The sequence below is a fragment of the Moschus berezovskii genome, chromosome 11 (genome assembly GCF_049115385.1).
Source record: "Moschus berezovskii isolate FMDL1 chromosome 11, NW_MosBer_1.0, whole genome shotgun sequence".
Taxonomy (NCBI): Eukaryota; Metazoa; Chordata; class Mammalia; order Artiodactyla; family Moschidae; genus Moschus; species Moschus berezovskii.
Window position 1 is genome coordinate 8,259,090 of NC_142470.1, and position 16,768 is coordinate 8,275,857.

General features: G+C 52.8%; 1 protein-coding gene across 5 annotated transcripts; it reads left to right on the top strand.

Annotated features, from left to right (window-relative positions):
- The first annotated feature begins 35 nt into the window (after nt 1–35).
- ST6GALNAC6 (ST6 N-acetylgalactosaminide alpha-2,6-sialyltransferase 6) lies at nt 36–16,152 on the top strand. Of its 5 annotated transcripts, none has more exons than XM_055400538.2 (7): nt 4,093–4,230; nt 5,388–5,442; nt 7,075–7,162; nt 9,115–9,294; nt 11,971–12,377; nt 14,923–15,030; nt 15,819–16,152. In XM_055400538.2, exons 2-7 carry the CDS (start codon nt 5,417–5,419, stop codon nt 16,006–16,008), a joined length of 999 nt encoding a protein of 332 aa, XP_055256513.1. In that variant the 5' UTR covers nt 4,093–4,230; nt 5,388–5,416; the 3' UTR covers nt 16,009–16,152. The 5 variants fall into 5 exon arrangements, with proteins under 5 accessions (XP_055256516.1, XP_055256518.1, XP_055256513.1 ...); XM_055400540.2 differs by having other exon boundaries at nt 4,138–4,230; nt 5,388–5,573; XM_055400541.2 differs by lacking the exons at nt 4,093–4,230; nt 5,388–5,442 and adding an exon at nt 36–646.
- Nucleotides 16,153–16,768: the final 616 nt, after the last annotated feature.

The following is a 16,768-nucleotide window of genomic DNA, read 5'->3' on the forward strand; positions in this document are numbered from 1 at the left end:
GGGATGGTTGGTGGGGGAACTTCGAGGCTCAGAGAGGACTCTGGAGTCAGACCTGGCTTCATTCTAGCTCTACTTCCTGCTGCAGGACCCTAGTAAGTTAGTGCCTCCCTCCTGGCCTCAGTTTCCTCACCTGTAAAAGGCACAGGGGTAGGCACAGGAAGTAGTCATACAACTCACGGGAGAGAGATGGCACCCATGAAGTGGGGTGCCATCATTTTCAGTGGGATCTCCTTTGCTCACCCAGTCTTGCCTGCCCTGGTGGTGAGGGATGGGCAGGAAGACCTCCCACTGCCATCAGCCATGTCTGCTCATGGCATCGCCCTCAGTCTCCCAGGCCCAGGGTCTGCTGGGTTTGATTGGATTAAGACTCCAGCCCGTCCCAGGAGGTTGCCTCCCAGTCCTGCTCCATTACTCGGGGAACGCAGGCCCAACCCTTGGTGTCCAGTGTACAGAGGCACCTCTATCTTGGCCCTGCCCTTGGGTGGGTTGGTGGTTTATTGCTTTGTTGACCCAAATGTCTTTCTGGAGTGGTAACCTGGCAGCCGCTTCCTCCAGGCAGACAAAGATGACTGGAGATTGGATCTGGGCCTGCTGACGTTCTCTGGACCCCCTTCTCTGCCACTGCAGTTCCTGCAGCTTCCCGGAGGTGACGGGGGGAGTGCGAGCCTGAGGGATGTGGTGGGGTCACCTTGGTGGGCAGCCACTCTCTGGGCCCCTGTTTTCCCGTCACACCCAGGCTCTTTTGTCTCTTCTGTGGGCCTGCTGGGGACCCACTGCTTCCTCCTAGAAACCAAGGGAAGCTGGGTGAGTCTCAGCCTGGAGATATCTCACGTAGCCTCTCAGAAGGAACTTGGGGCCAGGCAGGAACGCACGCTCACACAGTCAGCCTGGGTGAGGAAAGCAGCCTGGCTGCTTCTAGGTACCGGTGGGCACTCGGGTCCAGTGTCACCTGGGCCAGTCTGATGGCTCCAGCCTCTGTCTGCAAGTGACCAGGGACTTCTCATTGCCCAGGGGCCTGTGAAGGCTTTTTCCAGTATTCCATGGTGGGGAAAAAAATCCTAACAGTGCAAAGATGGCTAAGGGGTGAGAAGGGCCTGAGGGTGACCCTCAACCAGGACCCCCACCCTGGGGCAGGAGGGGCTGAAGCAGAGGCCACTGCCATCAGACTGTGGTGGGGGCAAGGGGGACGACTCCAAAGGGCATGGGCCGCCCAGCTGTGGGCAGGGTCGGGGAGTAGCACCAGGACTGGCCACATGAAGATACTGGCACATGTGCGGGGCAGGCTTGGGGCTTTGGTGGCAGAAATGCTCAGTCACTCAGTCGTGTCCAACTCTTTGCAACTCAGGGACTGCAGCCCACCAATCTCCTCTGTCCGTGGGATTTCCCAGGCAAGAATTCTGCAGTGGGTTGCTATTTCCTTCTCCAAGGGATTTTCCTGACCCAGGGATCAAACCTGCGTCTCCTGCATTGCCGGCGAATTCTTTACCGCTGAGCCACTGGGGAAACCCTTGTGGGCAGACAGGCTTGTGACTATTTAGCCTACAGGCCTGGGGCAATCCCAGCTGGAACACCTGTGTACTCTCTGAGCCTCGCTTTCTCCCTCTGGGAAGCGGGAGTAAGAGCAGTGTCCACGTTATAGATTATGCTAAGGATTCAGCGAGGTATGTTCACATGGTGCTTGTTGCTAATAGCACAGGCGAAACCCCTGACCCACAGGGAGCTGTGTAGGCTTCCGTGTCCTTGTTATTATTATTGAAGTGGTTGTTACTCTTCTTGGGGGCTCTGGAAAGGGAAGCTAACCCTAGAGCAGAGCCTCCTGGAGTAAGCCTGGCCCCAGGGACACGGCAGGCCTGACGGGGGAGCTCCAGCCCTGGATTTGGTCCTGGAGTTGGGCTGCAGCACCCTTTTATTTCCAGAGTCCGGGTCATTGGCCGGAGCTGGGAGAAGGGCTGGGGACTGGATGCCTCCACCTCTGGCCTCTAACCTGCCCATGACCTCAAGCAAGAGATTGCCCTTCTGTGAGCTCCCAGCAGTCATGTTCATCAGGTGCCCTGCCCCCTGCTCTGTGGTTTTCCATCCTGTGGCCAGCAGGGCAGGGCAGGCGCCGAGGAGGGCTGGCGTGGGGATGGGGCCAAGGCTCAGGAAGCGGATGGAGGGGCAGGAAGCCTTGCCTGCGCCCACAGCCATTTGTACTGCCCCCAGTGCCCGGAGGACAGTGTCTCTACAGCCTGGAGGCTGGACTTTGGGGGCCCACTAACTTGTTTTAATTAAAAACAAAGTGGTATTAATGTCCTAAGTTAGTCCAATGCATACCACTTGGAAGTTTAAAAAGCAAAAGGTGAAAATAGCACCAGTCCACTCTCCCCACATCCACTCTCCAGGGGAAACTACTGCCTGTAGTTCCTTCATGGATTCTTCCCGAAGCAGTTTGTGTGCGCTTACAAACCCATGTGCATAGATAGTTGGATAAAAAAAGGAATCATGCTCTATATGCAGTTCATTTTTTATATTAAAACTAAATTTTAAAATATAAAAAACATTATGTGACCATTATCTTAAAAAATTTGGAAAATACAGCGAAGCCAAAAGAAGACAGCAGCCCATAATCTTATCATTCCAGAAAGAGCCACTATTGACCCTTGAATCACTGTGATAGATAAAAACATCTCTTTATTTTCATTTATATTCTTTTTTCCCCACCTTTTAAAATACACCTGAATGACGGCACGAGTTATACTTGTGAATAATAAAACAATATAATGAACTTCTTGAATTCATATCCCACTCAAAGACCAGACCTTTGATAATATAATTTGCACACCCCTGTCTTTTTTCCCTTCTCCCACACCCATCTCCCAGCACACAAGACTGCTGTGTTCTTGATTTTTGCTTTTAAAACTTTAATCACTCTGATAGGCAAAGCTATCACCTGTCCTATGAGAGGTGGCCTACTGCCTGCTGTGCACTTAAACAGTGTATTGTGTAGTTGCATTTGTCTTCCAGAACTTGGCTTTTTCACTCCTCCTGTCTGTAAGATCCATCCATGTCATTTCCCCCTGCTATATAGTATTCCACCATGTGAATGTATCATAATGTAAAAAGATTCCATTCTCCTTGATAGCTATATGAATGATTTCCAGTTTGGTTTCAAGCATTGCTGCTCTGAACTTCATTACCTGCATTTGCAAGACTTTCTCCAGGGTATATATCTAGGCGGTGGAGGTTTAGTCGCTAAGTCATGTCCAACTCTTGCAACCCCATGGACTGTAGCCCATCAGGCTCCTCTGTCCATGGGATTCTCCAGGCAAGAAGACTAGAGTGGGTTGCCATTTCCTTTTCCGATATATCTAGGAGCAGGATGCAAAATTTTCCAACTTCGTTTATCAAAGTATTATAGAGATGCATCTTTAACACTTGCTTTCTTCACTTGTGACATATCCCCCGTGAACATCCTGGACATCTCTTCCTGTCGGTGTATATTGATCTGAATCATTCATTTAGCAGGGCTGTGCCTTTGTTCATTTAACCAGGCGTCCAGCCTTCTTAAGTTATTTATCACTATCACAGAAAATGATGTAATGAATACCATGATAATTATAAGAAGTAACGTTTTTTAATCCTTACAACCCCGCGGGAGGTTGTTCTCCCCATTTTTCGAAAGCAGGGGAAGCGTCAAGTCGTGTGCCAAGGCCGCACAGCTAGCAGCTGGCAGAGCTGAACTTGCACAGTGGACCCCAGCGTTCACCGAGGGTGATTACTAGGTGCAGGGCTCTGGAAGCCCGAGGGAGGGCTGCCCAGGGAAAAACTCAATTGATTCCAAGGGCAGGGTGCTCTGTGGCTCAGTTTCCCCATCCCGGCCGTGGGAACAGTAAAGTGAGGGGAGTGTGGGTCTGACCCACAGAAGAGGTTCTTCGGAAGGCTGTTACTGCCCTTGTCACTACAGGCTGCCTAGAGGCGTGAGCAAGGCGCCGGGTGCCCCGTGCGGGGGGTCGCCTGCCCCTCACCTACCCCTGTCTGCACCGCCCCGGGGCGGAGCCACCCGCGGCCCCTCGAGGCTCCGCCCGCCTCCCAGGCCTGGGCTGGAGATCGGGGAGCGGCGGCGCTAGGACCCGGCGGGCCGGGGCTGCGGCGGGGCCTGGGCGGCCAGAGCATCGCGGACCCCGGCTCTCGGCTCCCGGCGCCATGTGAGGGGGCTCGGGGGCCGCGGGGAGCCAGCGCTCCCCGGGGGAGGTGAGCAGGCCCCGCGCGGGGGCGGGCTGCGGGAGGGGGCGCCGCCTGCACCCCTGGCGGGGGTGGGGGTGGGGTTGGGAGCCGCTGGTGATGGAGATTGAGGCGGGGGCCACCGGGGGCTCCCCTTGACCCACTCACTCTTGGCAATCGAGCCTGAAGATCCCGGTCCTCGCGCCCAAGGGCTGTCGCGGGGTTCGCGGGGCCTCCCGCCGCTGACACCCCATTCTTTCTCGGGGACCCTGCCGCCGTCCTGCCTCCCTTCTTCCCAGCTGAGGCTAGAGCTCCTTACTCGCCAGAGTGCTGAGTTCGTGGGGTCGGGGGTCAGCGCAAGCGGGATGCAGAGAACTCGTCGCCCCCTCCCAGGTGCACCCACGGTTTCGGCGTCCCCCATTTAGAATTAGGAGCCCCCTCCCCCTTCTCCCGGAATCTCTCCTCCTACGCGACTCGTGGGGGCGTCCCGACCGTGTAGGAGGAATCCTCCAGCTGGGCAAAGCGGAAACCCCCAAACAGAGGGCAGGGTGTGGCCCCCAGCCTTAGCCCACGGTTTCAGCCTTCTGACCGGGCCTCCTCAGGGCTGAGTCCATGCTCCTGGCTCAGGGCTGTGGACTGCCACCTCCCTGGCCTGGGAAAGTGGCTCCCCAGCAGGCCTGCTATCCCTGCTGAATCAGGTGCTGGGAACGCACCCGGTGGCCACTAGTCAGTACCAGCCCTGGGGGATCCTTGAGAGAGATCTGGTCAGGCTCAGCCCCAGGTTGCTGCCTGGAAAGAAGCCTGGAAATAAGACTTCCCAGCAAATTCTGAACAGCTCTGCAAGGCACTTTGCCTCTGTGAATCTCAGTCTCCTCATCTGTGAAATGGGGATGAGAACCCCTAACTGTGTACAATTGCCAGGAAGATCCAGTGAGTGGGTGGTGCTTAGCAAGGACTCAGCATTTATTGATATTAGAGGGAAGTTGCTGGGCCAGGCATCAGAGGCAGGGTGGGGGAGAATTGTTTGGCAAGCTCCTGAAGAGGCAGGCCTTGAACAATGAATAACCACAAAACTAACAACTGCTGGCCCCGACCAAGCACTTTCAAATCCCTGTGCTTCCCTTGCCACATCTGCTTGAACCCTAACAATCTTGTGAGTTACCTACTCTCATCATTCCATTTCACAGATGAGGAAACTGAGGCTCAGAGAGGTCACATGGCTTGCCCGAGGCCCCTCAGCCAGTAAGTGGAGGAACCCGGATTTGCAGTTGAACCTGAGATGCTGTACTGACCATGGCCTTCTCAGAGCAGGACTGTGACGGGGGCTGACCAAGGGGACAGTGGTCCTGGCTGAGGGCACTGCTAAGGCAAAGGTGGGAAAGTGGGGGGGCGGGTCTGGGAACTGGAGTGTTCTAGGGTGTCTGGAGCTTGGGGCTTCCGAAGGAAAGCGTAGTGAAAGGGGAGGCTCAGCTCAGAGAAGCAGCTGGAATGCTAGAGGCCTCAGGGCGGATGGGGGCTACCCAGGGATCCTGGATAACTTTTGCATTAGTGGGCTGTGAGTCTAACAACACGCCCCTCTTCCCTTCCGTTGAACCTCAGTCTCCCGATCTGTGGATCCGGCGGGACTGGACCCGGTGAGAGTCCCCATGAGAGTCCCTACTGGTGGCTTTGAAGGCCGGCTGCTGCGAAACCTGAAACACGGCTTGGGAGGAGGGGGCGCCTGTGGAGAGAGGGCGGGGTTGGGTGGTGGGCGGAGTTAGGACCCAACCAGTCAGGAGCTGTGTGGGGACACCTCCTTTGGCCTGGCTACGCCTGGTAGCGGTGTAGGAGTAAACAGCTGCTAGGTCAGGGGGCGGAGATAGTGGCGGGAGCTGGGAGGCCCCTGGAGGGAAGCTTCGACCGAGCTGGGGGGCCCCTGGGCCCCAGTTTCTTTCTTTGCGCACTCACTTGCCGTGCCTTCTGGCCTCTAATCAGCTGGAGGTGGCTGGACACAAGTACTGACTCCCTTTTGGAAAGGTGGGGAAATTGAAAACTGCAGAGAAGCTGCGTCCTGCGAAGATGGGGGCCGGGTGGGGGGCGTCTGTTGAAGAGTGAGGAGCCGAGTGTGTATGGTTCCCTGAGACCCTCTCCCCCATCACCAGGGTGGAACTGTGATTATGGCCATTGGATAGATGCATCTGAACCCTTAACCCCCAAGATCTTATGTAATAATGAACAAAGTCAAAACTGAGGAAAAACCAGTTAAGAGTGGAATCCCTCAGTGGACCTCCTGCACATCTCCAGGGCCCTGGAGGCACAGCAGAGAATGGGAGTGAGGCCCTGGGCCAGCTGTGCCATCAGAGCTCTCAGCTGGAAGGCGGCATGTGGGGGACATTCCTGGCCCACCCCAGGTGGGAGGATGAGTGGGCATGAACAGGGTTGTGCAGGGTGTTCCAGTTAGAGGGACCAGTTTATACAAGACCTGGAAGGGTGTGAGTGTTGAGGAGTTTGGGGACCTACAAGGAAGGTTGCTTTATTCCCAGGCTTCGGGACCATAAGGCAAGGTTTAGAGTAGAGGTATGAATGGGGCTCCTGCTAGGTGACAAGCAGCCGTCCCCCGCCCACCCCTCCTGCCAGCAGGGAAGCCAGCCTTTGGCCTGTAAGCTGCCTTTGGCACAGAGTGGGAGAGAGCATGGCAGGGAGAGAGGCAGGGCTCTGCCACCACCTGGCTGTATGACTTCTGACTAGTTCCTGCACTTTCTCGGCCTCAGTGTCTCCATCTGGAAAATGCGTACAGCCCTGAGCCTTGGAGTCTTGGGTGGATAGGAGAGCTGGCGGGAGTGGGGAGGGTGTCACTTTGGACCAGCTGGACCATAACCTTTCTGTGGCTTGCAGGTGTGACCCTGCACCCCTACCTAGGCCACCTGCAGGACACTGGCCCCTGCCCCTCAGCAGACGCCAGAAAGAGATGAAGAGCAACAAAGTAAGTTACCTTTTGTTTCTTGTCCCCATTTCTTTATTTCTTGTCCCCATCTCAGCTTCTTATTTCCCTTTGTGAAATGGTCGCCTTCGGACCTGCCTCACACCCAGTCTCTCTTCCCTGCTGAAAAGCTCCTGATGCGTGGGCGACCCTGGTGCAAGCCTTGCTGCAGCCACTGACCCGTGTGGTCTGGGCAAGTTCCTGCCTGTCTCTGGGCCCAGGTCCACTTCTATCTTCCTAGGCCTGACTGGTCCATCTGTGGTCAAGGATTAGCTGAGAAGGTGACTGTGGAGTTCTGTGCAGGGGGTGGGGTTGGGGAGACAAGGTGAATGGGAGGCTGGGAGAGGGGGCAGTGGTCAGAGTGAAAAATGACATAATGTTGTGAGCGTCACTCCAAGGGTGCCAGGGTTCCCCACTGTCTATTCATTGATGGTTTCCTGAGCACCTATTGTGTACCTGGCCCTGTGCACCCCTTTCCTAGGATCCACTGAGCTGCGGCTTTGGCAGAGCCTGGGGGTTGGGATTGGGGTAATGTGGGTGTGTCTGAGTCCAATCTGGAAAGATAAACCACACAGTAATTTGAACAGAGCAAATTGAATGTAAAGAATTGTTAACTGTAATTGGGCATTGGAATAACAAAGGATTCGAACTCTGCAGAATACAGGAATAGCAGGCGTAAGGAGCAGTCATGGGGAATTTTCTAATGGACCAGTGGTTAGGAATTGGTACTTTCACTGCTGGGGACAGGGTTTGATCCCTGATCAGGGAACTAAGAGCCTGCAAGCCTTGTGATGTGGCCAAAAAAAAGGAAGAAAAAAAAAAAAAAGAAGCTGTCCCCACGTCAGAGCTGAGACTCAGGCCTTACTGGCCTGGAGAGGGCAAGAGCTATGGCCCAGTATCCACTGGGTTGTCGGAAACCCACCTGCTAGCTACAGGGAAGGCTGTTCACAGGAGGTAACTCCCAGGAGGCACTTCAAGCATCATGCAGAACTGTTCCGGGACGGTGAACCTTAATTTTTGTGGGTGTGCTGGTGGTTGAGTGTGCCACATGAGCCCAGCTCTGGAGAAGCTGTGGTCACAGTAGGAGTCAGGGGCACTCTGCTTCAAAACTGCCGGAGGGTGGATGCTGGAGGAAGCTGCTCACCCCTGGGAGAAGCCACGTGCCCTGGAGGAGCAAGTGCCCAGAACCAGGCTTAAAGCCCCCAGCACCTGGCAGCAAACTTCCTTCCTCCTGAAATCTATCTCTAGCGCCCTCTACTAACAAAGTTTGCTAGCAAGGAAGAGATTGTAAGGGGCCCAGAACCATTTTCACTGAGCAGCCGAAAGAGAGTAAACCTGGTACTGAGAAGCAATACGTCAATAACCGCCTAGGGGGCTTAGCACAGGACTCAGGACTTCAGGGCCTCACCTAGCCTTGCGGACCCTGGGCCAATCAATCCCAGTGGACGCTTCAGAGATCACTTTCCTGCCTTCTGCCACAAGTTGGTGTACCGACTGCCCATGCATCCTAATTCCTGACCACAACCTTTCCCTTCAGGTTTAAGTGAATGATGAACATTTATGGAGACTGTGAGGGGAAGACCTGGACCCTCTTGTTTGAAAGTCCCACCTGTCTCCAAGCATCCTTCCTGCTGCAGCTGGAGGGATCCTTGCTACCCCCACATCCAATCTGATCCAGCCAAACTTCTGTGCTCTGGGCTCCACCCTGGGAGCTGAGATGTGGAGGGGATCAAGGCTGACTCAGTCCCAGCCTTCAGAACTTACGGTTTCATTGAGGGGGATCTGAATGCAGTGGGATTGGTCCTGTGATAGCCGGTGCTCAAGGAGCTGGAGGAGGCCTTCCTGGGGGAGTTGGTGCCTGAACTGGTGGAAGAAAGAACAGGAACTGGCAGGTGTGGTGGGTGGTGAGGACTGTGCCAGACGGCTGGGCCCTCACTGGCCTCTCCCCTCTCCAGGAGCAGCGGTCAGCAGTGTTCGTGATCCTCTTTGCTCTCATCACCATCCTCATCCTCTACAGCTCCAACAGTGCCAACGAGGTCTTTCATTATGGCTCCCTGCGGGGCCGGACACGCCGGCCTGTCAACCTCAGGAAGTGGAGCATCAGTGATGGATACATCCCCATTCTTGGCAACAAGGTAGGGCAGCCATTCTGGGGAACTCCCTGGGAGCTGCCTGGAGACTGCCCTTCCCCATTGCCCCCTACCTTCTCCTCCTCCTCCTCGTCTCTCTACTTCCTCCATCCCTCCTAAAGAAAAGGGTGGACCCCAGGAGTCCAGTCCCTTCAGCCCCTTGTTTGCGATGTGACCTCGGACAAGCAGCCTGTCCTCTGGACCTCAGTTTTCTCCAAGGTTCCACCCTCAGTGCTAATAGCCTATAATCTCCTGAATCAGAATCCCTTTGGAAAGGTTTGTCTGGTTTTCAGATCTCGGTCTCTGCAGGGGAGTCTACATAGGATTTGGGAGCAGGACTCTAGGGTACTTGACAACACAAAAGCAATAATAAGAATGGCTGCCAATGGTCAGTTGCCTGCTGTGTGCTGGGCCCTGTGATCGGCAGTAATCCTCATGCCAGCGCTGTGAGTTTAGCATTATCTCCCTTGACAAGATGGAAGAATTGAGGCTCAGAGAGGCAAAGTTACTTGCCCAAGGCCACACAGCAAGGAAGAGGAGGAGCCCAGGTATTGCCCCAACATCTGATGAGATCCAGCTGTGTGGAGAGGCCCAGAGTCTTTCCTGGGGCTTCTGTTTGTCTTTGATAGCCATGAAACTCAGGTTGTATTTCCAGAGTTCCCCTTGTAGTCCTCTGAGCCCCAGCGTTTTCCTTGGGGTCAGGGAGAAAATTATTGGCCTCAAGCATGGATGCCACCTTCCGGAAGGAGGCTGCTCAGCCCCTGCCTACCTCTCTCTCTTCCCTCACTAGCCCTCCTAAATCTCTAGAGGTCTTTGCATGTAGAGCCTGGGACCAAGAGCTCACCCTCACTTGAAAAAGGCCCGGTAGCATGTGTTTTGAGACAGAGGCTTTCCTGGTGGCTCAGCTGGTAAGAATCCGCCTGCAGTGCAGGAGACCCAGTTCCATTCTTGGATCGGGAAAATCCCCTGGAGAAGGGATAGGTTACCCACTCCAGTATTCTTGGGCTTCCCTGGTGGCTCAGACAGTAAAGAATCTGCCTGCAATGTGGGAGACCTGGGTTCGATCCCTGGGTTGGGAAGAATCCCTAGAGGAGGGCATGGCAACTCACTCCAGTATTCTTGCCTGGAGAATCCCCATGGACAGAGGAGCCTGGTGGGCTACAGTTCATGGGGTTGAAAAGAGTCAGACACGACTGAGTGACCAAGCACAAGAGACAGATTAAGGGCTTCCCCAATTGTTCAGTGGTAAAAATCTGCCCGCAATGCAGGAGACGTGGGTTCAAGCCTTGGGTCGGGAAGATCCACTGGAGGAGGAAATGGCAACCCACTTCAGTATTCTTGCCTGGGAAATTCCATAGAGAGAGGAGCCTAGCAGGCTGCAGTCCATAGGGTCACAAAGAGTTGAACACAACTGAAGTGACTGAGCACGCACACACAGAGACAGATTAAGGGCTTCCCCATTGGCTCAGTGGAAAATAATCTGTCTGCAATGCAGGTGACCCGGGTTCAATCCTTGGGTTGGGAAGATTCCCCTGGGGCAGGGCATGGCAACCTGCTCTAGTATTCTTGCCTGGAGAATTCCGTGAACAGAGGAGCCTAGTGGGCTGCAATCCACAGGGTAGCGAAGAGTTAGACACGACTGAGCGACTGAGCACAAACACACAACACAAGAGACAGATTAACACCTGACTGAGACTTTATCCTAAGGCTCCTTGAAAGAGAAATTAAAATGGTAGAATCCCTGGGAGAAAGTGGAACTGCTTGAGGGTGGGTGATGTGGAAGGGAAGGAGACAGAGCTTGGCCACCAGCTGTTTCCAACCTGATAGGGGAGTCCAAGATGGTAGAGCTCAGGAAAGCTGGCAAAACCATCAGTTGTGGTATTAAACATGAGACATTTTGCTGGATCTTGGAGTAAGGCCTCAGGGAAGGCTGCCTGGAGGAGGTGGCACCTGAACTTAGCCTTGAATGGTGCACAGGAAATCCACGGGCAGAAAATAGGCTTCAGATAGCTTGTGGTTCCAATCTGTTTATTTCACCAATGGGAAAACAGAGACTCAAAGCAGCTTCCACACCGTTTCCTACTGACAAGTTGATGGCCGGTTTGTGGGTGATGTGGAAATGTCATGGGTACTTAGGGGAAGATGTCTTCTTTGAAGAGCTGGCCTGAGGGTGAAGCTGGGGCTCTGTGGCCGTGGAGACCTAGGTTCAGACCCTGACCTTACACTCCTCTGCTCTGTGACCTTGGGGACATCCCATCATGGCTGCCCTGCATGGTTTCTTTTCATCTTTCAGGTGTTAGTTGAGAGAGGCCCCCTCAGATGACTTTTCTAGCACAGCCCTCACTTCTGCCAATCTTGATCCTCTGCCCCTATTTTATTTCCTTCCCAGCATGTATAACTTACCACCTGGCCTTATTTTATCATTTACTTGTTCACCATCTGTCTCTCCAACTGTGAATTTCTTAAAGGCAGGAGTGGGGTCTCTTGTTTATTGCTCTGTCTCTTGTACTTGGCCATTAGCAAGCTTGTTGTACATATCTGTTGAATGTTGAATGAATACGGCTCAATTTCCCTGTCTTTAAAATGGGCATCATAATTCCTGCCTCCTGGAGGCCTGGGTTTTTGAGCACAGCTTCTGGCACCGAGTGGTCATGATAACGTTGGCTTTCCTTAACCCTCCAGACGCTCCCCTCCAGGTGTGGCCAGTGCGTGATTGTCACCAGCTCCAGCCACCTGCTGGGCACCAAGCTGGGTCCTGAGATCGAGCGGGCCGAGTGCACAATCCGCATGAACGACGCACCCACTACGGGCTACTCGGCCGATGTGGGCAACAAGACCACCTTCCGCGTGGTGGCCCATTCCAGCGTATTCCATGTACTGCGGAGGCCTCAGGAGTTTGTCAACCGGACCCCTGAAACTGTGTTCATCTTCTGGGGCCCCCCAAACAAGATGCAGAAGCCCCAGGGCAGCCTGGTGCGTGTCATCCAGAGGGCAGGCCTGGTGTTCCCCAACATGGAGGCCTACGCCATCTCCCTCAGCCGCATGCGCCAGTTTGACGACCTCTTCCGGAGTGAGACAGGCAAGGACAGGTACCAACCTCCTGCCCACTCCCTCCGGCCAGCCCTGTGCTCCCTCTCAGCGTGCTCCGCTCAGAGGGCCTGTTGCTCCCAGCATGCACTGCTCTGCTAGTGTGGGTACTTCTTGCCACCTTTTCTTGGTCAGGTTTCCTAGGTGAGTTTGCTTCATGTCCAGCTGTTAGCTTGTGTCATTTCCAACATACTCTGCCTGGCCTCATCTCCCTGGGAGGGCTTGCAGTGCTCCCAGAGGACAAGGGCTCCCAGCATGCTCTGCCCTAAGGTTGTGTCGTCACTCCTAGCATCTTTCTAGGACAGCCCTCCCGTAGCATGCCTCATGGAAAGTGTTGACCATTCCCAGCATGTCTCTTCTAAGGATACATCACCCTTGGTATATGGTGCTCTGACTGATCTCTCTAGAAAAGCTAGGCCAGTGCCGTCCAATAGAAATATCATGCGAGTCACATAGATAATTTAAATTTTTAGAGTATCCACGTTTCAAAAGTAAAAAGAAACAGGCAAAATTAAATTCACTTTTATTCAACTTGATATGTCCAACATATAGGTCCTATACATACTTTGTTTGATTTATACCTAAATATTTAAAATTTTTAGAAATATTGTACATAGTATTAGAATTTTGATGGATTTCCCACTATTCATTGTTAGCTTATAGAAATATGATTGATTTTTGTGTGTTGACCTTATATCCAGTAACCTTCCTAAACTTACTTACTGGTTCGAGGAGATTTTTGTAGATTCTTTGGGTTTTCTGTGCAAATGATCATGATGTAACAACATGCACGTAAGGACAGTTTTATTTTTTGTTTCCAATCTGTATGCCTCTGATTTCTTTTTTGTGCATTATTGCACTGGCTAGTGCTTTCAATATAACACTGAATTGTTTTAGAAGTGGTGAGAGTGGATGTCCTGGCCTTGGTCTCAGTTTTCAGGGAAAAGTGCTCAGTCTTTCATCATTGAATATGATGTTGGTTGTAGGTTTTTGAAACTATGGGTTGAGGAAGTTATCCGGTTGAGGAAGTTTCCTTCTCTTACTGGTTTGCTGAGACTTTTTTGTTTCTTTTGGTTCTTGGTGATTTTTTTTTTAAGCCATGCTATGCAGCATGCAAGATCTTAGTTCCCCAACAAGGGATGAAATCTGTGCCCCCTGTTTTGGGAGAATGGAGTCTTAACCACTAGATCTCCAGGAAAGTCCTGCTAAAAGCATTTTTTTTAGTCATTATTGGGTATTGGATTTATCAAATGTTTTTATGCATCAATTGATATCACATGGTTTTTCTTAATACTATTAATATGATGGATTATATTGATTGATTTTTATATATTGAATCAGTCTTGCATTTCTGGAATAAACTCTGGTTGTGGATGTCATTCTTTTTATATATTGCTGGATATGATTTGCAGTATTTTGCTGAGATTTTTGTATCTGTGTTCATGGGAGATATTGGTCTGTAGTTTATTTTGTACTGTCTTTGCCTCATTTTGGTATCAGAGTAATGCTGGCCTCAGAAAGTGAATTGGGAAATGTTTTCCTTCTATTTTCTGGGAGAGATTATATAGAATTGGTTTTATTTCTTCTTTAAATGTTTGGTAGAATTTGCCAGTGAAACTCTTGGCCTGGAGAGTTCTTTTTCAGAAGATTTTTGATTTAAGAGTTATAGGATATTCAGGTTATCTGTTTCATCCTGAGTTTTGGCAGTTTGTGGTTTCAAGGAATTGGCCCATTTCATCTGAATTATCAAATGCATGTATGTTGTTTTTTTACAGTTTTCATATTTTTCTTTTAATGTCTGCAAGACCTATGATGAATCCTCCTTTTTTATTCTTGATACTGGTTAATTTGTGTCTTTTCTCTCTGTCAATCTTGTAGAAGTTTATTTTTTCTTTAACTTTCAAAGAACCACCCCCCTCAATCAAATACCCCCTCAATATTTTCAGTTCAACAAGTAAACAGTGTCAAAAATTATCAGTGACATATTCTACATTCTTTTTTTCATGCTAAGGAATGAAGTGTGTATTTTACACTGACAGCACATCTTAACCACACGTCAAGTGCTCACGTGTGCCCGCCTGTGGCTGGTGGCTATTCCGGTGGGCAGCACAGCCTGAGGTTCTTGGTTGCTTGTCCCATGCCTTGCTCTGAACTTGTCACTTGTCACTCCTGGCAGGACCTCCGCTGATTGGTGTCCCCTTTGGAGTTTGCTCCTAGCGTGTACGCAGCTGTTTCCGCCTACCAGGCTTTGTGGTCAGGGCCGCTCCCAGCCTGCCCGAGGGTGACCAGGCTCCCCTGGAGTCAATTCCCAGCACGTCGTGCTCCCATTCTTCCCCTCAAAGGGGCCCTCCTTCCACCCCTCATCTCTGTTCAGACTTGCCCGCGTCCCTGCAGCAGGGCTGGACAGGGGTGGCTGCCACGGAAGGAGAGCCTGGGAGGGGGCAGAGTGGGAGGAGTTCTGGGAAACTCTGGGTGGGCGGACCCTTTCTCCCTGCCCGGCCCACACCACCTGCATGCCCCCTCATCATGACGCCTCTCTGCCCCCAGGGAAAAGTCCCACTCGTGGCTGAGCACAGGCTGGTTCACCATGGTGATTGCGGTGGAGCTGTGTGACCACGTGCACGTCTATGGCATGGTGCCCCCTGACTACTGCAGGTGAGCATGCCCGGGGCGATGTCCCGACGTTGGCCTCAGGCTGGAGCGGGGCTCCTGGAGACCTTGGCTGGGGTGCCTTTGAGGGCCTCTGTTTTACAGTATTCAGAGTGCTCTGCAGAGATCTAGGCTCTTCAGAGCTACCTCAGGGGCTCCCGTCCCAAGCTCAGCCGGAGTCCGGAGTTTATATATTAATAACTATTATTATTATTACTATGTGAGAAGCCCAGTAGGTGACAGCTGTTTTTTCACTAAGTGCCGACCTTGTACCAAGCATGGCTTTTTATTGTCTCTCTCACTCCTTCTGTGATCGTAAGGGAAAAGAGGAGGATGTTCTGTGAACGGCCTCAATTCCGAGGGTCACTGAGGGGTGAGGGCCAGGCTTCAGAGCCCGTGATCCTCACCACTATCCCACACTGCCACCCTCTGGGGAAAAGGAAAAGTTTCCACTGCATTAACAAAACAAAAATTTAAGGACTTCCCTGGTGGCTCAGTAGTAAAGAATCAGCCTTGCCATGCAGGGCACATGGGATTCACTCCCTGGTCCGGGAAGAGTCCACATAAGTTCTTTTGCCATAACTAAGACCTGATGCAGCCAAATAGATTTAAAAAAAAAGTTTGAGAGTCACATACCTAGTCCACACTATACCCATTTCACAGATGGGAAACCGAGGCCCAGGGAGGGGGCGGGGATTTCCCCAACCAAGGCTCTACAGCAGGTCAGGGGCTGGGAAGGGCAGGATCCCGCCAGTGCCCACCTTGCCCTTACGGCCCCCTCTGCTCTGCCCCAGCCTGCGGCCCCGCCTGCAGCGTATGCCCTACCACTATTATGAGCCCAAGGGGCCAGACGAGTGTGTCACCTACATCCAGAACGAGAACAGCCGCAAGGGCAACCACCACCGCTTCATCACAGAGAAGAGGGTCTTCTCGTCCTGGGCCCAGCTCTACGGAATCACCTTCTCCCACCCCTCTTGGACCTAGGCCACCCCGCCTGTGGGGCTCTCACGAGGGACACAGGAGAAGTGGGTCTCTGCCCAGCTGCTCGAACCAGGGCCATCTCCTGGCCAATCAAGGCTGGTCAGAGTGTCTTCTGACCGGTCAGGCCTTGAAGAGGGTGCAGCCTCCAGCCATCTAGGGCCTGGAGGAATCTCTTGGCCAATCAAGGATTTGGGCTTCTTTGTGGTTAATCGGGTGTTGAGGGTATTTTTTTGTCCAGTCAGGGTCTGAGCATAGTCAATCAGGGTATTTCTGAGTAATCTGAGGCTAAGGTCATGTCCTTTCCCGTGAGGCCTTGGTTCAGAACCCCAGAATGGACCCCAAATCACTTCCTATTGATGGGGATGGTGAGGTCCTGTCCCAGGAAGCCACCTCCTCACCTTCCAGAGCTAGAGAGAGGTTGGGTGGGGGTCAGGGGCCAGGCTGGGGCATGTGTGGGGTTGGGGGGCTCTCCAGGCTGGGAGACTGGTGTCAGGGTCTTGCCTCTGCCCTGAGTGGCCTTGAACAAACCTCTTGCCCCATCTCTGGGCCTCCTTCTGCCTGTGTCAGGTTTTAATTGGAGAGTCTGAGAACCCTCCCACCTCCCCTCACCGACCACCTTGGGTCTGTCCTCCGTTAAGACTGGACACCTCCAATCACCGCCCCTTGCTGGGGGGCTCAGCTTCCTGAGGGTCTGGGGTTCCCTTCCTCACCTCCTCCTGGAAACTTGAGGGTATTTTTGTGCAACTTCTTCAGGCTTTAGGGA